Raw genomic sequence first — 22,575 nt, forward strand, 5'->3', positions numbered from 1 at the left:
GGAGTTGTCATTATTTTTTGTATGACCTGCGTGTCATTGAATAACGCCATGTAAACTACTTTACTTTATTGCTAAACGTTAGTCATAGAAGTAGAAGTAGTCGTTGGCGTGACAACTTCATGAAGACACGATGATGGAGATCATGATGATGGAGATCATGGTGTCAAGCCGGTGACAAGATGATCATGGAGCCCCGAAGATGAAGATCAATGGAGCTATATGATATTGGCCATATCATGTCACAACTATATAATTGCATGTGATGTTTATTATGTATTATGCATCTTGTTTACTTAGGACGACGGTAGTAAATAAGATGATCCCTTATAAAATTTCAAGAAGTGTTCTCCCCTAACTGTGCACCGTTGCTACAGTTCGTCGTTTCTAAGCACCACGTGATGATCGGGTGTGATGGATCCTTACGTTCACATACAACGGGTGTAAGACAGTTTTACACAGCGAAAACACTCAGGGTTAACTTGACGAGCCTAGCATGTGCAGACATGGCCTCGGAACACGGAGACCGAAAGGTCGAACACGAATCGTATAGAAGATACGATCAACATGAAAATGTTCACCGACGATGACTAGTCCGTCTCACGCGATGATCGGACACGGGCTAGTCGACTCGGATCGTGTAACACTTAGATGACTAAAGGGATGTCTAATCTAAGTGGGAGTTCATAATTTGATTAGAACTTTATTATCATGAACTTAGTCTAAAACCTTTGCAAATATGTCTTGTAGATCAATGGCCAACGCTAATGTCAACATGAACTTCAACGCGTTCCTAGAGAAAACCAAGCTGAAAGATGATGGCAGCAACTATACGGACTGGGTCCGGAACCTGAGGATCATCCTCATAGCTGCCAGGAAACAATATGTCCTAGAAGGACCGCTAGGTGACGCTCCCGTCCCAGAGAACCAAGACATTATGAATGCTTGGCAAACTCGCGCTGATGATTACTCCCTCGTTCAGTGCGGCATGCTTTACAGCTTAGAACCGGGGCTCCAAAAGCGTTTTGAGCACCACGGAGCATATGAGATGTTCGAAGAGCTGAAACTAGTTTTTCAAGCTCATGCCCGGGTTGAGAGATATGATGTCTCCGACAAGTTCTACAGTTGTAAGATGGAGGAAAACAGTTCTGTCAGTGAGCACATCCTAAAGATGTCTGGGTTGCACAACCGTATGACCCAGCTGAACATTAACCTCCCAGATGAGGCGGTCATTGACAGAATCCTCCAGTCGCTCCCACCAAGCTACAAGAGCTTTGTGATGAACTACAACATGCAGGGGATGGAAAAGACCATTCCTGAAGTGTTCTCGATGCTGAAGTCAGCAGAGGCTGAAATCAAGAAAGAACATCAAGTGTTGATGGTCAATAAGACCACTAAGTTCAAGAAGGGCAAGGGTAAGAAGAACTTCAAGAAGGACGGCAAAGATGTTGCCGCGCCTGGTAAGCCAGTTACCGGGAAGAAGTCAAAGAATGGACCCAAGCCTGAGACTGAGTGCTTTTATTGCAAGGGGAAGGGTCACTGGAAGCGGAACTGCCCCAAATACTTAGCGGATAAGAAGGCCGGCAACACCAAAGGAGCTGCGGAATAAATGGAGACTGGCGAAGGACGAGGTGACGATGCGCGTCGGGAATGGTTCCAGAGTCGATGTGATCGCCGTCGGCACGCTGCCTCTACATTTACCTACGGGATTAGTTTTGAACCTTAATAATTGTTATTTAGTGCCAAGTTTGAGCATGAACATTGTATCTGGATCTCGTTTAATACAAGATGGCTACTCATTTAAGTCTGAGAATAATGATTGTTCGATTTATATGAGAGATATGTTTTATGGTCATGCTCCGATGGTCAATGGTTTATTCTTAATGAATCTCGAGCGTAATATTACACATGTTCATAGTGTAGATACCAAAAGATTTAAAATTGATAACGATAGTCCCACATACTTGTGGCACTGCCGCCTTGGTCACATTGGTGTCAAGCGCATGAAGAAGCTCCATGCCGATGGACTTTTAGAGTCTCTTGATTATGAATTGTTTGACACGTGCGAACCATGCCTTTTGGGCAAAATTACCAAGACTCCGTTCTCCGGAACAATGGAGCGAGCAACCAACTTGTTGGAAATCATACATACCGATGTGTGCGGTCCAATGAGCGTTGAGGCTCGCGGAGGATATTGTTATGTTCTCACTCTCACTGATGACTTGAGTAGATATGGGTATGTCTACTTAATGAAACACAAGTCTGAGACCTTTGAAAAGTTCAAGGAATTTCAGAATGAGGTAGAGAATCAACGTGACCGAAAGATAAAATTCTTACGATCAGATCGTGGAGGAGAATACTTAAGTCACGAATTTGGTACACACTTAAGGAAATGTGGAATCGTTTCACAACTCACGCCGCCTGGAACACCTCAGCGAAACGGTGTGTCCGAACGTCGTAATCGCACCCTATTGGATATGGTGCAGTCTATGATGTCTCTTACCGATTTACCGCTATCATTTTGGGGATACGCTCTAGAGACAGCTACATTCACTTTAAATAGGGCACCGTCTAAATCCGTTGAGACGACACCGTATGAATTATGGTTTGGAAAGAAACCTAAGCTGTCGTTTCTAAAAGTTTGGGGATGCGATGCTTATGTCAAGAAACTTCAACCTGAAAAGCTCGAACCCAAGTCGGAAAAATGCGTATTCATAGGATACCCTAAGGAAACTGTAGGGTATACCTTCTACTTAAGATCCGAAGGCAAGATCTTTGTTGCCAAGAACGGATGCTTTCTGGAAAAAGAGTTTCTCTCGAAAGAAGTAAGTGGGAGGAAAGTAGAACTCGATGAAGTACTACCTCTTGAGCGGGATAGTGACGCAGCACAGGAAACCATTCCTGTGATGCCCACACCAACTGAAGAGGAAAACCATGATAATGATCAAGGTACTTCGGATCAAGTTACTGCTGAACTTCGTAGGTCCACAAGGACACGTTCCGCACCAGAGTGGTACGGCAACCCTGTCCTGGAAATCATGTTGTTAGACAACAATGAACCTTCGAACTATGAAGAAGCAATGACGGGCCCGGATTCCAACAAATGGCTTGAAGCCATGAAATCCGAGATAGAATCCATGTATGAAAACAAAGTATGGACTTTGACAGACTTGCCCAATGATCGGCGAGCAATAGAAAACAAATGGATCTTTAAGAAGAAGACGGACGCGGATGGTAATGTTACCATCTATAAAGCTCGACTTGTCGCTAAGGGTTATCGACAGGTTCAAGGGATTGACTACGACGAGACATTCTCTCCCGTAGCGAAGCTAAAGTCCGTCCGAATCATGTTAGCAATTGCCGCATACTATGATTATGAGATATGGCAGATGGACGTCAAAACAGCATTCCTTAACGGGCATCTTAAGGAAGAACTGTATATGATGCAGCCGGAAGGTTTTGTCGATCCTCGGAACGCTAACAAAGTATGCAAGCTCCAGCGATCCATTTATGGACTGGTGCAAGCATCTCGGAGTTGGAACATTCGCTTTGATGAGATGATCAAAGCGTTTGGGTTTATGCAGACTTATGGAGAAGCCTGCGTTTACAAGAAAGTGAGTGGGAGCTCTGTAGCATTTCTCATATTATATGTAGATGACATACTCCTGATGGGAAATAATATAGAATTTCAGGACAGCATAAAGGCCTACTTGAATAAGTGTTTTTCAATGAAGGACCTTGGAGAAGCTGCTTATATATTAGGCATCAAGATCTATAGAGATAGATCGAGACGCCTCATAGGTCTTTCACAAAGCACATACCTTGATAAGATTTTGAAGAGATTCAGAATGGATCAGTCCAAGAAGGGGTTCTTGCCTATGTTACAAGGTATGAGACTGAGCTCAGCTCAGTCACCGACCACGGCAAAAGATAAAGAAGAGATGAGTGTCATCCCCTATGCTTCAGCCATAGGATCTATTATGTATGCCATGCTGTGTACCAGACCCGATGTAAACCTTGCCGTAAGTTTGGTAGCAAGATACCAAAGTAATCCCGGCAAGGAACACTGGACAGCGGTCAAGAATATCCTGAAGTACCTGAAAAGGACAAAGGACATGTTTCTCGTTTATGGAGGAGACGAAGAGCTCGTCGTAAAAGGTTACGTCGACGCTAGCTTCGACTCAGATCTGGATGACTCTAAGTCACAAACCGGATATGTGTATATGTTGAATGGTGGAGCAGTAAGCTGGTGCAGCTGCAAGCAGAGCGTCGTGGCGGGATCTACGTGTGAAGCGGAGTACATGGCAGCCTCGGAGGCAGCACATGAAGCGATTTGGGTGAAGGAGTTCATCACCGACCTAGGAGTCATACCCAATGCGTCGGGGCCGATCAAACTCTTCTGTGACAACACTGGAGCTATTGCCCTCGCAAAGGAGCCCAGGTTTCACAAGAAGACCAGGCACATCAAGCGTCGTTTCAACTCCATCCGTGAAAATGTTCAAGATGGAGACATAGAGATTTGCAAAGTGCACACGGATCTGAATGTCGCAGATCCGCTGACTAAACCTCTCTCGCGTGCAAAACATGATCAACACCAGAACTCTATGGGTGTTCGATTCATCACAATGTAACTAGATTAATGACTCTAGTGCAAGTGGGAGACTGTTGGAAATATGCCCTAGAGGCAATAATAAAAGTATTATTATATTTCATTGTTCATGATAATTGTCTTTTATTCATGCTATAACTGTATTATCCGGAAATCGTAATACACGTGTGAATACTTAGACCACACAATGTCCCTGGTAAGCCTCTAGTTGACCAGCTCGTTGTGATCAACAGATAGTCATGGTTTCCTGACTATGGACATTGGATGTCATTGATAACGGGATCACATCATTAGGAGAATGATGTGATGGACAAGACCCAATCCTAAGCATAGCATAAAAGATCGTGTAGTTCGTTTTGCTAGAGCTTTGCAAGTGTCAAGTATCTCTTCCTTCGACCATGAGATCGTGTAACTCCCGGATACCATAAGAGTGCCTTGGGTATACCAAACGTCACAACATAACTGGGTGACTATAAAGGTGCATTACAGGTATCTCCGAAAGTAGCTGTTGGGTTGACACAGATCGAGACTGGGATTTGTCACTCCGTATGACGGAGAGGTATCTCTGGGCCCACTCGGTAATGCATCATCATATTGAGCTCAATGTGACCAAGGTGTTGGACACGGGATCATGCATTATGGTACGAGTAAAGTGACTTGCCGGAAACGAGACTGAACAAGGTATTGGGATACCGACGATCGAGTCTCGGGCAAGTAACGTACCGATTGACAAAGGGAATTGCATACAGGGTTTGATCGAATCCTCGACATAGTGGTTCATCCGATGACAACATCGAGGAGCATGTGGGAGCCATCATGGGTATCCAGATCCCGCTGATGGTTATTGACTGAGAGAGTCTCGGTCATGTCTGCATGTCTCCCGAACCCGTAGGGTCTACACACTTAAGGTTCAGTTACGCTAGGGTTATAGGGATATGTATATGCAGTAACCCGAATGTTGTTCGGAGTCCCGGATGAGATCCCGGACGTCACGAGGAGTTCCGGAATGGTCCGGAGGTAAAGATTTATATATGGGAAGTCCTGTTTCGGGCATCGGGACAAGTTTCGGGGTTATCGGTATTGTACCGGGACCACCGGAAGGGTCCCGGGGGTCCACCGGGTGGGTCCACCTGTCCCGGGGGGCCACATGGGCTGTAAGGGGGTGCGCCTTGGCCTAATGGGCCAAGGGCACCAGCCCCACATAGGCCCATGCGCCTAGGGTTCAAGGGGGGCAAGAGTCCTAGGAGGGTAAGGCACCTCCTAGGTGCCTTGGGGGGGAGGGAAAACCCCCCTTGGCCGCCGCACCCCCTAGGAGATTGGATCTCCTAGGGCCGGCCACCCCCCCTTGGCACCCCTATATATAGTGGGGGAGAGGAGGGACTTCATACCTGAACGCCCTGGCCTTTGGTTGCCTCCTTCTCCCTCCCCAACACCTCCTCCACCTCCATAGTGCTTAGCGAAGCTCTGCCGGAGTACTGCAGCTCCATCAACACCACGCCGTCGTGCTGCTGCTGGTGCCATCTCCCTCAACCTCTCCTCCCTTCCTTGCTGGATCAAGAAGGAGGAGACGTGGCTGTTCCGTACGTGTGTTGAACGCGGAGGTGCCGTCCGTTCGGCGCAGGTCATCGGTGATTTGGATCACGTCGAGTACGACTACATCATCACCTTGCAAGCTTCCGCACGCGATCTACAAGTGGTATGTAGATGCAAACTCTCTCCCTAGACTCGTTGCTTAGATGAACTCATAGATGGATCTTGGTGAAACCGTAGGAAAAATTTTAATTTTCTGCAACGTTCCCCAACAATATATAAGCAAGAAAATAACTACTCATGCCTTGTTATAAATAAACAAGGATGTATCAGCCTTTGAAGCAATGAAACCAAGAGATTTTAATTGTAAGCTCAATCTGGAGTACCATGCTCTGGGTGCTTGTTTCAAGCCATAGAGTGCTTTATCAAGCTTGCAAACAAAATGTGGAAACTTCTTACTTTCATACCCAGGTGGCTGTCTCATGAACACTTCCTCTTCCAGAACACCATGCAAAAACGCGTTCTGTACATCTAGCTGTCTTAGGCTCCATCCTCTGGACACAGCAATGGCTAGCACAAGTCTGATGGTTGCAGCTTTCACAACAGGACTAAAGGTGTCCTCATAATCAATGCCATAACGTTGCTTGAAGCCCTTTGCAACCAAACGTGCCTTATATCTGTCAATGGAGCCATCTGCCTTCTTTTTAATCCTGTATACCCATTTGCAATCAATTATATTCGTGCCTTTCTGACTTGGTACAAGATGCCAGGTCTTGTTTCTCATAAGCGCAGAATATTCCTCATCCATTGCCTTCTTCCACTTAGGATCATCAAGTGCACTGCTCACAGTTGTTGGCTCTCCTGAAATACACAACATACCATATCGTATAGTCCCATCTGTTCTTACTTTAGGATTTCGTATACCTTTTTGCAATCTGGTCATAACTCTTGGAGAAGCCACAGATCGGACTGCAGGCACACTTGTTACAGCGGATCCAGGAGAATCTGGCGCTGACGCAGAAGAATCCGTCGCAGCATGCACAGGAGATCCTGTGGCCATCGGCGCGGTCGCATCTTCCGCAGGCACACGGGGAGTAACCGCGCGGCGCGGCACAGCGGATCCGCTGCCAACCTGCGGCTGCATGCGCACGCGGGGCGAGGGGAATCCGGACCCGCTGCTGTCCCCACCGGTTGCTGACGTGCTGACGCGGGAGTGGCCAGCCCGTGCGCCGAAGCTGCTGCTGGTGGGAGCACGATCCAAGGGGGATTCTGTCGCGCGATCCAAGGACTGCGCGCGTGCAGGCGTATCATGCGCCGCCGGATCGTCCTCGTCATCCGTGCCAGGTTCGTCTCCTTCTTCAGCATGAAATATAGGCTCATTTTCAGCTAAATTTTCAAGGTTTTGATCATTTTGAGCGCCGTTTTCAGCAGGAACCTGCACATGCATAAGAGAAGAGGCAATACTAGCAGGAATATCATCACATTGGTTAGTACAATCATCGCCCCCATGATCAAATGACCGAAGATGTGTCGGAAGGAGAAGAATTTCTTTTCGGAGGAGCGGACCGGCATTGGGATGAAGTGATGTGAAGGGAAACACAGACTCATCAAACACGACATCTCTAGATATGTAGACCCTACCAGTGGGAACGTCAAGACATTTGACCCCTTTATGCATAGGGCTATAGCCTAAAAAGACACATCTTTTAGAGCGGGAAGCGAGTTTACGTGTGTTGTAGGGTCTGAGATTGGGCCAACATGCACATCCAAAAACACGAAGAGACGTGTAGTCGGGTGTAACACCAAGGAGACGTGTAATGGGTGTTTCAAGTTTGATAACTTTGCTTGGAAGCAAGTTGATAAGGTATGTGGCCGTTAAGAAGGCTTCATCCCAAAACTTAAGTGGCATGGATGCATTTGCTAGCAGTGCTACTCCCATATCCACTATGTGACGATGTTTCCTCTCAGCAGAGCCATTCTGTTGATGAGCATGAGGACAAGAAATATGGTGAGAGATTCCAAGTTTTTGGAAGAAAGAATTCAATTTTTCATACTCACCACCCCAGTCAGTTTGCATAGCAATAATTTTGGAGTTTAGTTTGCGTTCAACAAGATTTTGAAAATTGATAAAGACTTGGAATACATCAGATCTTTTTTTCAATAAGTAAATCCAAGTAAATTTACTATAATCATCAATGAAGCTTACATAGTAGGAAAATCTTCCAACTGACGTAGGGGCCGGTCCCCATACGTCTGAAAATATGAGTTGTAATGGAGAGGTAGATGCACTAACAGAAATAGGGTAAGGCAATTGATGACTTTTTGCTTGTTGACACGGATCACAAACTGACTCAACACTAGGCTCATAAGAGAGTTTATTTTTGCTAAGAATATATTTAACTATGACTGAAGATGGGTGACCCAAACGACTGTGCCACCTTGAAGAGAAGGCTTGGTGACAATATTTGCTTGTTTATATGACCACGAAGATGATGACGATATGAGTGGGTAGAGACCTCCGACGCACCGACCTCTAAGAATGATTCTCCTTGTTGCCAAGTCCTTGACCAAGAAAAAATAAGGATAGAATTCTATGAGAACATTGTTATCAAGAGTGAAACGATGGACGGAAACAAGATTTTTGGAAGTTTCTGGAACATGCAAGACATCTTTTAAGTGCAAGTTTTTCATGGGGTTTTTAACGATTGAACTACCAATATGCGTAATATTCATACCAGAACCGCTTGCCGTGCGGATTTGATCACCTCCATTGTACTTCTCCCGCATCGTCAACTTGTCGAGTTCACCCGTGATGTGATTAGTTGCTGCACTGTCAGCATACCAATTTGTGTCCACACCATAGGAGACTGCATGCGCCTCCTTTTCTTCTTGATCATTCTCTTCATAGCGAAACCAGCATACACGTGCACCTCCTGGATGGTGCTTGAGGCATATCTGACACTCTGGGAAGTCATGCTGCTCACGCACCTGCTGTTGTTGCTGCTGCCGAGGACGTCCTCTGAAGCCGCCGCTGCCATTAGAGGGAGAGGGCTGGCGGTCACCGCGGTCACCGCGGTCACCACTGCGGCCGCGCCCCCTTCCTCCTCGCCCGCGATAGGGTCTGCCGCGAGATGAGCCACGGCCTCTGTAGACTGCATTGGCGGATGTATGAAACCCGCCTGAGGAAGAGTCGCCCAACATCTCCATCCTTTGATCAAAGGCAGAGATCTGGGCAAAAAGATCATCGGCGGTGATGCTGTTCTTGACAGCGCCGATTGCCGCCACCACGGAGTCGTAGTCGCGATCCAGACCTGCAAGTATGTAGTCCACCATCTCCGGATCAGAGACGGGATGACCAGCAGCAGCTAGTTCATCCCCGAGACTCTTCATCTTCGCCATGTATGCTGAACTTGACATGGTGCCTTTCTTGGTGTTGGTGATCGCAATCCTCAGATTGGTAATCCGAGACTGCGATTGTGAGGCGAAGAGGTTGTTGATTGTTGTCCAAAGCTCGAAGGTGGAGTCCCTCCCGACGACCTGTGCAAGAATCTCAGGAGACATGGAGTTGAGCAGATATGACAGAACCTGTTGATCTTTGGCGATCCAAGGTCCATACAGAGGGTTCGGCTCTTGGGCCGTAGTTTTGTCCGCCTTTGTGACCTCCACCATCTTGGGCGGAGCGGCGTCGGAGTTGTCGAGCAGCCCGGTGACCTGCGCACCTCGCAGGGCTGGGAGAACCTGCGTCTTCCAGAGGATGAAGTTCCCTCTCGCAAGTTTCTCTGACGGAGGCGAACCGAGGTTCAGGGCGACGCCGGCTGAGGAAGTCATGACGGCGATCGCGGATATGATCTAGGGTTTTGTTTTCTGGTTTGTGGCTAGATGTATGGAAGAGGGGCTCTGATGACCATGTAAGATGATGAAGCGTTCCTACTCCCATCGATGGGGAGCCGCAGGCTTATATTGACATGTGCGGCACAATGCCTTGGGTTACAAGATAGAGTACAAGAGTTTGAAAAGGATACTAGAAGGGAAGGAGGTTGAGATTACATAAAATAAGTACGGACGAGCAACATATGTTCTCCCCTACCTTCTTTCTTCGTAGTGGTTCGGTGTTCTCTTTTTCATTCATCAAGACAATTTCAATTTTGGAAAAATGAGTCCGTGCCACGTCTTCCTCTCTTGCTTCTCCCAATCCCATAGATCCAGTAGTGCGATTCAACAAGCAAATCTCGTAGATCCTATGGCGCGATGCAACAAGTATGGACAAGCAAAGAATACTTTATTTGACCTTCTCTTCTTCGCCATGGCCTGTCAGTGTCAGGGTTTTTTTTTCATCCATACAGATGATTTCATTTTTGAAAAAAACAAATGCACCACCACATCTCTTTTCTCTCGCTTCTCCAAACCGCGTCGATCAACGGGTACAATGCAACGAGTATGGACAATCGACAAACCCAACGAGCGAACGTGCGGCACTCGTCTCTCGGCGTGACAGCTTGGCACCGTCTGATTGATCAAGTCATGTTGCTCACGTAGGCTCAGAAAAGCGAGGATACGAAGACGTCGGGTTATGCATGTGTCGTGGAGTACTACAATCCTTTATTATAAAGATTCACCGGAAGTACAAAGCACCTCAAACATAATAAAGATTCACCAGAGGTCCATGGACCACCGAACAACCATTGCCGCTCCAGAACGAGCCGCCGACGCGCTGCTGTCGCTGCTCCCATACCGGAGCCGGCCTGACCTCCTCAATGACAGTCGATAAGTCTTCGTGCACGTGCCCCTAAGACCTAGCCCCCGGAGCCGCAATCGTCGCCGTTGAATTCTTAAATCGATCTGAAGAATCAAACACCAAATGTCATCGTTGCATACGCACGACGAGAAACCCTAACCTCGTCGCCCGAAGGAGCTAGCAGGAATCTATACAGGAGCTCCGTCTAACCCGTCCCAACAGATGAACTTAAGGAGGATCAGAGTCCAAATGACTAACTCGAAGAAGGAGCGCCACCATCCGTTCAAAAGCTGCCCTTGCGAGGACTAAAACCCTACCGATCAACTAGCGGGAGCCGATACACCAGGATTCTCCTCCCCGCCACCGGCCGCTGGAGCAACAGGTGAAGGAGGGCGAATCCACGAGCTCGACGGCGGAGATCGAGGGGAGGAAGGCTTTCCCAATTCTTCTTGGGAGTTGGGAGAGAGGAAAGAAAAATCACCTAGGTGGCTCAATCTTTTTTTTTTGCCGGTGACCTAGGTGGCTCAATCTATTCCTGGTCAACCTAGGCGACTCGGGCTGCGGCCTTCTCATGTACTCTACGCTCGTGGCATATATGAAGAGAAAATAGGAAAATAACACCTACAAGTCATTAAGCATCGAAAATAGTGATATTTGCACTAAAAAAAGAGAATAGTGATATTTTCTACTGCACGAGGCCCATACACAGTGACTGGGATGAAACAACCACATATAGTCCAACATTTCATTGAGGATTTACATATACTCGCAGCAGAGGATGTCTATACGGCATAAATAATGGAGGAAATGGATTCAGAATACTGATGAGTGAAATTTCACATTTCCTGGCCAAGGCAACACTGCTCGAGCATTACAAACCCTTCATTTTTTTTTCCTCCACCAGCTCAATGCAGCGGTGAAGTACGAATTGAACAGGATTTAACAAGCACAACATCTGATTTTCATCCTCACCGCCGCCTTTCTCGAGTTCCGATTGAATCCCTGTAATAATTAATCTTAGTGGGATCAGCCACTCTGAGTACACGGCTCGTATTTTTTCATCCCGCAACATTTTGGCTGATCTGGATCCTAATGATAAAAAAAGGGAAAACTTCTGTTAACACATAAAATGTTGGTCGATTCCAGGATTCGCTCTGCCAAGAGCAATACATCACGGGTTTGCAAGAACAGTTACCTCTTGAATCTATTATCAGAATCAATCTGAGCAAGTTCAGAGCAGATAATACCTGCTTACAGACAGAGAATGGGGACCACATCAGATTGTTTTATAGGCATAAAGTATAGAATACTAGCTAAGTGAAATTAGCAGGACAAGAACAGGAAAATAAAAGCAGTTTATCAGCACTTTTGAAAACGCATGCTTGGAGAAATGACGTCAATGCTCAAAATATCATCATAGACAGTGGACTGGGCACCCCTCAAAAAAAAGGACAGTGGACTGGGAACTGTTTTATCCTTACTGCCTACTGTAGGTGCTATCAACTGCTATCTCTGATCATTTTCCTTTTCATCTCCCTTTAAATGCAGACTTTTCCACCAAGCGTGATGTGAAATATTCTGGGCCAAGCTGGAAGGATTTAAGGAGGCTATCAAGGAGGCGTGGAGGTGCAGTCCAGCAACCGCTGACCCCTACAAGCGTTCTGGATCACTCTTTTTAGAAACGCGGCAAGCGATTGCCAACGCAGTGATTCTGCGTTTAGATGCTGCTCAGCACTCAAGGCTTCAGTTCCCGGCGGAAATATGGTTGAGAAGATCCTTGAAGCTTCCATTCTCGGCTTGTCTTCGCTGGAACGCACGATTGCCTGACGGTGTTCTAGATTGCAGTGGCTACAGGAAGGAGATGCTAACACCAAACTTCTACACATAGTAGCCAATGTGAGAACTTAATCAAGCTCTCATCTCCCTGGTCTCCAAGAGCTCTGACGCCATGAGGTAGGAGATTACCACACGATTAGCTTAGTACATAGCTTCTCTAAGTTGTTGGTGGTGCGGCTTCAGCCCCACAGTGAGCTTGTTAGTGCAAAGCAATCAGCGTTAAGCCGTTAATTAAGGGTCACGATCTGCATGATAACTTGATCCTGGTCCGGTAAGTTGCGCACAAACTTCATAAACGAAAGGCTAAAGGTGCTTCTTAAGCTCAATATTTCCCACGCCCCTCCTAGTATTTCTTGTTTGAGATCCTACGTCCGAAAGGATTTAGGGATAGCTGGAGAACTTAGATCGCCATTCCCCTCTCTTCTGCCAGCACCCGTATCGTCGTGAATGTAAGTGTGGGGCCAAGGTAGTGCATGCTTGTGGTTTGCATCAAGGTGACCCAATCACCCCCTCCTCGTCATTGGATGGAGGCGTTGACAGCCATGGTTATCAAGGAAGAATCAGCGGGCATCATTAGTTATATGCCGGGCTGTTCTCCGCTTCAGAGGCTCTTGATTTACGCTGATGATGTGGTCCTCATCAGGCCAACTTCTCTTGACTTTGCCTTCGTCAGAGAAGCTTTGCCAATTTTCGGTATGGCCTCTGGTCTCTGTATCAATTATGTCAAACCATCAACGATCCTTATCAGATGAGAGGAGCAAGAACAACTTCTGGTTGCTTCAGCCTTACCCTGCCAGATTGGGAATTTCCCTTGCAAACATTTGGGATTGCAACTCTCAGTAGGTTAGCTTACCAGTCTGAGTGGCACCCTATCCTAGACAAAGGTGCCAAAATCACAAGGACAAAGTGGTGGAAGCTCAAAGGGGAAGCACAGCAAACCTTAAGGAGAGGATGATTGCAGAAGGACCATGGGGTGAAGAAGGAACAGCAGATAGCATGTGGGTGAAGATGGCTTTTTGCATTTGGAAGGTAGCTAGGGAGGTACTTGGGGTGACGAAAAAGGTAAGAAGCAAGAACTTAAAGCCACGTGGTCGTGGAAAAAGGATGTCGAGGCTATCAAGGAGGGGGAGTGCTACAAAAGTTGGCACCATGAGCACTAGCAACATGGAGGAATACAGAGAGGCCAAGATAACAATTTTTACCCAGATCTCTGCTTACTTATTCACCCAAACCAGGTCAATCTGGTCTTTGCAGTCTTCAAACATACTAAATTTACACAACTAATCCTCTATCATAAGTCACTCGCAGACGAATGTCATTGACACACGGCAACTTTCTGTGAAAAATAAACTGAAGCACGAAAGTTGCCATGCTTGCCAACTAAAGTTGCCATCCTCGCGTCACTAAACTTGCCGTCGAAAACGTTCGGAGTTGCCCTGTGCTCATACCTGACGTGTCACACTTATCAGGGTCCTTAAATTTGTCCACCCAGCTTATGCCTATTTAGTGTTTTATTGACTTGCTTTCACCTATTTTTGTGTCTAACTTTCAACAGCAAATTATAAAGTAAGCATAACACAGCATAGTTTAGCAACCACAAACTGAGCCAGCATTTAGGAAAAGATGTGCTGCTGGTGTGTTACGTATTTGAGTTTGTGCAATGAAGACACTGACATCCAATTACTGATTTGAGGAAGCTAACCCACCAACTTTTCAACGTTGAGCAATCAAGGCTTCCCACCAACCACCTCTGTGTACAGCTTTAAACACAGCAAGGAACAAAAGAAAAGGGTACCTCTTCACTGTGATCACGAAGACAAGGAGGACCACCTTCTGGAGGCCTCAAGATCAGCTCCACTAACTCAAGCACCTGAGAAGCCCAAGGTGGTGATTCCCCAGCATCTTGTGATCGATCAGATCCATTAACCTGATCAGCTCGACGGCTCTCTCTCGAAACTTCATTCTTCACCAGATCTAAAAGAATTGCAGTCTGAAAGAACAATAAACAAAGTAAACATAAGCCAGGATTTGAAGGATGGAGTTCAAAAATGAAGTTCATATCAACAAGAAACATGTCCAATAAGATAAGGCTGCATGAAGGAACTGAGAAACTGGAGTCCATAATGCTGTAGTATGATTATTTATTTATTCTCTCTTTTGCCTACATACACATCTCATGCATCGACAAGTTGGTGCTCTCAAACATTCCAAAGAATAGTGGATATGAGAAGTTCTCTTACCAAGGAGGGGAACATACTATTCTCGATGAGGGCCTGTAAGATATCAAATCTCTGAGTGGATGGCACCGCTGAAATAACCTGATAGGATTTATAGTGAACACATGTACATGTTAAAAAAAAGGGACAGTGCCACAGTAGACTACAGACTACAGAGGGTTATGCAAAATTTGAATACAACCAATTTTGCTGTATTACTATGTCATGAGCATAAAATGGCAACAATTAAATTTTCATATTTATTCCACAAGAAATTACATGAAATGAATTTATGATCTATTGTGAACGAAAAATAATGAAAACAGAAGCTTGGCAGACTAAATAATATTCTCTTTGCACACACAATGTGAATTTTAAGATACATACCCTTTTCAGGGCAGAAAAGGCTTTCTTCCGCATCAATGTATCTGGGGCAGCTATCATGACTCTTTCAATGGCCTGTGGAAATACTTATAATGTTAATACAATATTTGCGAATATATCAACTCATCTCTAAGAAAGTGCAAACATTACCTTGAGTGTGGCAAAAATTTGAGTGGAATATGGGAAATCTACATGATCGTTGGTTTCCTCACTACACTTATCATCAACTAGAGTCAACAATAAGTCCAGACTGTGAGATTTGATTGCCCATGAGTAATTAACTGAAGACAAGACGTATCTAAACATGTTAATTGCTTCCCATTTCCTAATACAATTGTCTTGAACTTCTTTCAGAGCTGATTCAAACTCTGCTCCAGCATATTTTGACATGTCATCATGCATAGATGTCCACACAACTGTAAGAGAGCTCAAGAATGTGACCAAACAGCTTCTAAATAATAGTGGAAGTGATGTGATAGGAAAGATTATCAAACCTACAAGACTTGCACCGTCCATAGCAGAAGAAAAGCAGTCCAGAAAATTGTCGTCCTCTTCTACATCATTTCACAGACATATGCATCAGTTAGCAATGAAGCAAACATAATATACAACTATTCCAAGGAACCAGAAAAATGGGAATAATTTGGATGAGTCACCTTTAGAAAGCTTAGTGGTGGTTGAGGTCACATCATTACCAGTTAAAAGACCCAAATAGGTGAAGCCGCAAAACATAAGAAATTTAGAATATTGAAGAACAACTGAACCACAAGTAGATAGAATATTCTGATGTTTGCTTTCTGATGATACAAGAGCCTGCAAAAGAGCCTTGTATATCAAAGTGATGAACATACATGGATATTCTAGAAATAACATCCATTTTGTACTCACTATGTTTTGAAGGGCGTATAGACCAAGTATAGAACATAACTCTTCCTTCCTGTGGTTTACCTTTTAGTGAACAAAAAAAAACTCAGAATCAATAGAACAAATGAGATGGTCAACAGAATTGTATTTAAATCAACAAACCATTGTTTTGCACATTTCTTGTATAGCATTGCCAATACGGAGGGCTGCACTGAACAGATCAACAGTACTCATTCTATGTTCCCCATCATATTCTGATAAATTAGCATGCATAACTCGAAGGATGGCAGGAAGTACGACCTTTACTTGCTCAATATGTCTCCTCTGAATCAAAGTAAGCGCTAGTCGAAAGAACAATTAGCTATCAAGAACTCAAATCCATATGATGTTAATCAGTAAAAAAAATAGACGGCAGGTGTGCAACATATCTCTAGCATGTACTCCCTCCATTCCTGAAAAGTAGGCATAATTTTCTTTTGTCAAAATTCCTGGAAAGAAGGAGCAAGGGTAGTTTAGCACTAGGCCTCCCAAAAATACCCCTTCTCTATAATTTGTGCACTGGTGGACTAAACAATGGATGTAATTATCACTGCTCGTCAATCAGCCGTACATGGCCATGGTTCGATGAGGAGACGCTAAGTGTCCAGCCAGGATAATCTACAAATGATCTTGCTCATTAATGAGGGCTAGGTAAGATGGGAAACAATTCAGATGCACAGCACCTCCATGATCTTAGCAAAACAAAAAATTACGCCTTGTTCCTGGAGTGGAGGGAGTATATATCTAACCTATCCTATGTACAGACAGAATGTAAGGAGGGTATCAGACTGAAGTTTCAAGGCAAGAAACTGTTGCCAATTAGCAGAACAAATAATTAATGTGGAATCTGTAGAAGTGTTAATATAAGATAATGTACATACTGCTGGCAAGCCCATCTAGTAGAATAACAAGGTATGCTGATCCATTAAATGCCACTGGTGTATCTAATGCCTGCATCAACATAAAGGTAATAGTATGAACAAAATGGGTGAGCAGGTAACAGTAAAGAACTGAGCATCAGCTAGAGAGAAAGAAAAGGATGATGATATTAGCATTTTGAGAATATGAGAAGCTGCTTAAGAATGACTGGGTGCTAAAGCCCAGTGCACCAGATACTTCATAGATCTGGACACACAGCATCAATTCATAACCAAAGAGTTTAAAATTACCAGTGTCTCTTTAAGGAAAAGAAAAAACATATAAAGCAATCATCTCAGAGCCCAGGCAGATATCAATCACATAAGTGCAGAAATCAGCATAGGCACAAAATTAAACACAGAATAGCTACGCCAAAATTTCACTCCCTTACAAAATCTACAGTCAGAACTTAGATTAAGTTTGTGCAGTGATGCTCCTACTTATCCCCCCCCCCCAACCTTTTACAAACATATAATCTTCCATTGAAAGGGTAAAAGGAGCTTCAAGTTTCCAAGTGTGGGAACTGCTTATTTATTAATTACGGAACTGACCTCGCAGAGGATGCAGAGCATGTCCCTTGGGCTGCAATTCGATGCAAAGAACTCAATGATTGCTCTGGCAATGTCCCGGCAATTCCCCATCCGAGCACCCAGCTTCGCCACTGGCTTGGGAAGCTCTAGAGACAGCGCGTCAATGGCCATCTATCACAGCATAGCAGCGGAATCAGGAGGATAAAACGGAACGCAATTTCAGCGGCCGAAGACAAGAACAGTCGAAGGCACCGTGGCACTCTGTCGGACCTGATTCGAGGACGGGCGCGAGAGGAACGCGTGGACCTCGCGGAGCATCTGCTCGGAGAGCGCGGCGGACGCGTCGGCATCGGACGGGCTGAGGATCTCGGCGACGGCGGCAGCGGCTGCGTCGGAGGAGGCGGTGTCGCCGGACTCGAACGCCTGGAGCAGGGCAGGAGCTTACGGTTTGGGGGGGAGGCGTGGAGAAGTGCCGAGTTCGAGATGATTAGTTGGGCGACCAGTTACCTCGGAGAGGGCGGCGAGTGCTTCCCGTAGGCGCGTGAGGGTTGGGCTGGAGGAGGGTGAGTCGCCGTCGGCGACGTCCACGGCGGCGGCGGAGGGTTCGTCCCTCGCCATGGAAGCTGCCGTGGGTGGGTTGGAAGGTGCAGTGGAGGTACGGCTGGGCCTGGGGTTGTCTGGTTACCGATCCGGGTTGGGCTCAACCAGGCCTATTCCTCAACTTGGGCTGCCTCGCGTCCAAAATCGCGCAGTTATCGCCTTTTCACTTTCCATGGGCCGTACGTGCTGGGCCCAAAATGTGCCCAATACGAAACGACATCGTTGCAGAGTTCGCGCAGGAAATCGATCATGGCACCGCAGGGATCGGATTCCAAACCCGAGTCGAGCAAACGCAGAGCTCACGGCCACGTACGCGCTTCCATCTATATATAGTCCACACGGTCCCATCGATCTCAACTCTCAAGCAACCTAGAAGCTAGAGAGATCGAAGCTGTATCTAAAGCTTCGTCGAGGACCCAAGTCTTGTACCTCGCCTTTGAGAAAAGATGCAGATCTTCGTGAAGACCCTGACGGGGAAGACGATCACGCTGGAGGTGGAGAGCAGCGACACCATCGACAACGTCAAGGCCAAGATCCAGGACAAGGAGGGGATCCCGCCGGACCAGCAGCGGCTCATCTTTGCCGGGAAGCAGCTCGAGGACGGCCGCACGCTCGCCGACTACAATGTGCAGAAGGAGTCGACGCTCCACCTCGTGCTCCGCCTCCGCGGCGGCCTCTCCATCAAGGTCAAGACGCTCACCGGCAAGGAGATCGAGGTCGACATCGAGCACACCGACACGGTCGACCGCATCAAGGAGCGCGTCGAGGAGAAGGAGGGCATCCCGCCCGTCCAGCAGAGGCTCATCTTCGCCGGCAAGCAGCTCGCCGACGACAAGGCGGCAAAGGACTACAATATCAAGGCCGGCGACGTGCTCCACCTCGTCCTCGCCCTCAGGGGCGGTGCCTGCTACTAGATACATACAGTCTTGGGTTTTACCTACGAGAGCTTGAACTATCTAGCTAGGGTTTAGCTGTAGTTTTTATAATTTGTTAAGTACTGTAATTGTTTTTTACGAACATTGTTTTTTACGAACATTGTTACGTAATGGTTTTGGGGCTATATAACTGTGGTTGGAAGTTTATGAATATTGTTTGAGTCCTTTACATGTAAGCTGCAATGCTGTATCTCTGCATCTTTTTGCTACCCAAACACTGCTCTCATTGCATGCCGAAATGAGAAGCGAAGATATGAATATTTTTTTTGGCCAAAAATAGCCTTGCGTGACTTGCACTAATCGAACAGAACCTATGCTAGTTTCAGTTTCAGTTTGGACACACTTTGCACGATTCAATTTCAGTATTTGACCCACTCGCATTCACGCACCTACTTTGAATTCACCACGCCCTCCCCACTAGCAGTCACCACTCTCCCGGCTCTCTTCGCTTTTGCCGCTCGCGAATGGCGATGGACGCAAGCCTGCGATGGAAGCGGAGTTATGCACCGACGATGACGTGAAGCTGGCGGAAACAAAGGAGATTTGCTCACGGTTTCTAAAAGCATCTACAGTCGCGATGTGCAAATCCAAGCCCTCAAACGCCCGCGAACGCGGACACTGACCGGACACGTCTTATTTGTTGACTTGTACATCCACATTCCTTATATCTGAACCCTCAAACCATGCAAAAGCATGCAACGCTACGTAAAAGATGATCATCACACGCAGTTCATCAGATCATCATTTCATCACCGGACAAAAGGAGCATAGTTCATCGGAGCAGTGCAAATCCATACTACAAACTAATTAAAATATAGTTAAAATATAAACACAAGGGCGAAGGGCGGAGGAAATCACCATTTCCTCGCCGGCCCCTTCACCTTCCGGTCCTCGATGCGGCTATGCCCCTACTCCGTGTAGGCGTCGGCGTGCGGTGGTCCGTCGTCGTCAGAGCTGGAGGTGGAGCCGCTCGTTAAGTCGGAGTCCGAGCAACAGCTTCGGCCCGACAGCCTGCGGAGCAGGCGGTCCTGTTCCTTGCATGGCGGGCCGCCTTCCCGCTGTCTCCTTGCTTGCCTCGCGCTCCAATAACTCGATGGCGAGTCAAAGTGCTTTGCCATTCTCGCAGCGGAGGCACCGCGCATCCATCTCTGCTGTTGTGAGAGAGCGGTGGAGGACCGACGCGAGGAGTGCGGCATTGGGATCGACCGTCGCGGTCGCGCGTGACTGTCGTGCGGTCAGCGTCTCCCTCGTTGTCGCCCTCTTGCCTGTTGCCGCTCGCGGCAGGCTGCTCGTGCCTCAGACTCAGGCGTCCGTGCGCGCCGGCACCTGCGCGGGCACGAGGTCCGAGTGGTGCACCACTTCTGGAATAGGTGGAGGTTGTCGGCGTATCTGAACGACAGGAACGGGGTGGGCAGAGCTGCATGCCGAGCGGGACGTCGCAGGTGCTGCATCGACGGGCTACAGGCGCTGAGGAAGAAGACATGTCGCTGCCACTGCCGCTGCTGCCTTGGTCGAGCAGCGACTGCCTCAGGGCGATGCGGAGGGCGACCTCCTCCGCATCCATGGTCGAGGCGTCGGATTCTCCGCCGGGGCCGGCGCTGCTTCCGTCGTCGGCCATCGGGTCGAAGTGGGGGTCGGAAGTGGAGTGAATAGGCACGGGGGTGAAGTGGAGTTCGGATTGACCGGTGTCTAGGGTTTTCCGGATGAGGATATCTGTGGGTTCCGAGTGGGCCAAGCCGACATGGAGGACGCGCCTAGACGCCCCCATATCGGCCCTATATTTGGGTTGGATACGAGGGGTGCCGGTCATTCCGGGCGTTTGAGACCCGTTTAAGGAACCCGTCTGGGTCAGTTTTTCACGAGCGGACAGTGACCGGGCGGCCTACCGGGCGTTTGAGACGGGTTTGAGAGATCCGGCTATAGATGCTCTAAGTGTGAACCTCTGGTCCAGCACGCGGTGGGTCTGCGCGCGGGTTGCAATGAAGGAGGAGAAAGGTCGGATGTTTGGCGGCGAGGAAATAGAGTCTTCGCATCCCTGGCGACGAGCTCGCTGGTCAATACATGTGTCTCTGTAACTTTTGTCTTTCCACTCTATAATTATATCATTATTGCATAGTTTTGGCATCTACTTTTAATTAATTTTTTTGATTAAATCTATTATTTAAGTGCTCAGTTGTTGTTGTTTTGCTGTTTTTAGACTTTTCAGGAAAATCAATTTTGCAAGGACAATTTTTTATCTTCAGAAAATTAGTTTCGAAAGTTTTTAGACGAGACGAAGTTGGGGACACATGAGTCAGTAGAGGACCACGCGCGGGACCCAAGGTGGTTTAGGTTTTAGGGTTTAGAATTAGAGTAGAAATCAGACGAAACGATGATTTGAAGTTTCAAAAAAATCTCAACAAATACGGACGTTAAGGCCCTATTCAGTAATGCTCCGCTTCGGAAATCTGCGAAACGGGTAAATGGCAACTCCACCATTTTGACCTACCACTCCGCCAACTCCGTTCGGAGGGCTGTGGAGCGGAGCAATGCCGAACAGCCCCTACAAGGGTGATGTTTCATTGCCGGGTGAAAGTTCAAGTTCAAACAGCTATGAAAGAAAACCAAAATCAGCATTGAATTATCGAATTTGTTTATCTGTAGCTCACATCTCGTGCTACGTTTCAACATGAAATTTCACGTGGCAATAGGACATCACCTTTTTTTAATGTGAACTGAGGAGTATAGCTGACACGTTGGTTCTGAAAGCAATGGCCGTATCCACGTATCCACGTAACAAAAAACAAAGGCAAATCATGGCCGTATCGGCGACCTCACCTGTCAGTTGCAAATGCGGCAGCAGGAGGATGCTTGCACGTGAGGGCAACCAACCTTATCTCCACGTCCCCGTCACGTCGCTTACACGTCAACGCATATCTCCTTCTCGATTCCTTGCCTTGGCGGCATCGCCGTCCCAGCTCCCAAAAGTCCCCGGCTACAGCGTGGTAATCACGCTCCGCCCCCTACACAACCAGAAAATACACGATCTCTCGTCACGAACAACTACAAAAAGAATTCCGTAACAAAAGTGCATACATACACGAGATGATGGGCGGGGGAGTCATCTCATCACATCACCACCGTCACATGACACCATTTTTTTCTCCGGCAAAGGGTGAACTTTATTCACTCTAAATGATGCTATTGGTTGAAAGTATGGAGTTTGCCATGGTTCGGAATAATCTCATAAGCACATTCGACATTTTTCAGAAATGAAAAAGATGCTCGCGAAAGGTTACAGCTGAAATATAGTATATGTCCTGGATGAGAACCGTGACATTGTTTACAAGATCATCTATTTCTAAATAGAGGGACTACAAGAGTACTCGGAATGAAATGATGG

The 22,575-nt window shown here is 46.9% G+C and overlaps 2 protein-coding genes across 3 annotated transcripts; one reads left to right on the forward strand and one right to left on the reverse strand.

Annotated features, from left to right (window-relative positions):
• Window positions 1-11,534: 11,534 nt before the first annotated feature.
• Window positions 11,535-18,318, reverse strand: LOC119329305 (aberrant root formation protein 4-like). Of its 2 annotated transcripts, none has more exons than XM_037602321.1 (14): window positions 18,166-18,318; window positions 17,929-18,081; window positions 17,680-17,829; window positions 17,092-17,161; window positions 16,334-16,377; window positions 16,196-16,255; window positions 15,964-16,120; window positions 15,802-15,861; window positions 15,458-15,723; window positions 15,311-15,382; window positions 14,948-15,025; window positions 14,503-14,697; window positions 12,067-12,118; window positions 11,535-11,960 (listed from the first exon to the last, which is right to left on the reverse strand). In XM_037602321.1, the coding sequence occupies exons 1-14, from the start codon at window positions 18,274-18,276 to the stop codon at window positions 11,743-11,745; spliced, it is 1,686 nt and encodes a 561-aa protein (XP_037458218.1). In that variant the 5' UTR covers window positions 18,277-18,318; the 3' UTR covers window positions 11,535-11,742. The 2 variants fall into 2 exon arrangements, with proteins under 2 accessions (XP_037458218.1, XP_037458217.1); XM_037602320.1 differs by having other exon boundaries at window positions 16,334-16,512.
• A 386-nt stretch (window positions 18,319-18,704) lies between these two features.
• On the forward strand, window positions 18,705-19,172 carry LOC119328191 (ubiquitin-NEDD8-like protein RUB2). The gene has a single exon (XM_037601218.1). It carries the CDS (start codon window positions 18,705-18,707, stop codon window positions 19,170-19,172), a length of 468 nt encoding a protein of 155 aa, XP_037457115.1.
• Window positions 19,173-22,575: the final 3,403 nt, after the last annotated feature.

Source organism: Triticum dicoccoides, chromosome 7A (assembly GCF_002162155.2).
Source record: "Triticum dicoccoides isolate Atlit2015 ecotype Zavitan chromosome 7A, WEW_v2.0, whole genome shotgun sequence".
Taxonomy (NCBI): domain Eukaryota; kingdom Viridiplantae; phylum Streptophyta; class Magnoliopsida; order Poales; family Poaceae; genus Triticum; species Triticum dicoccoides.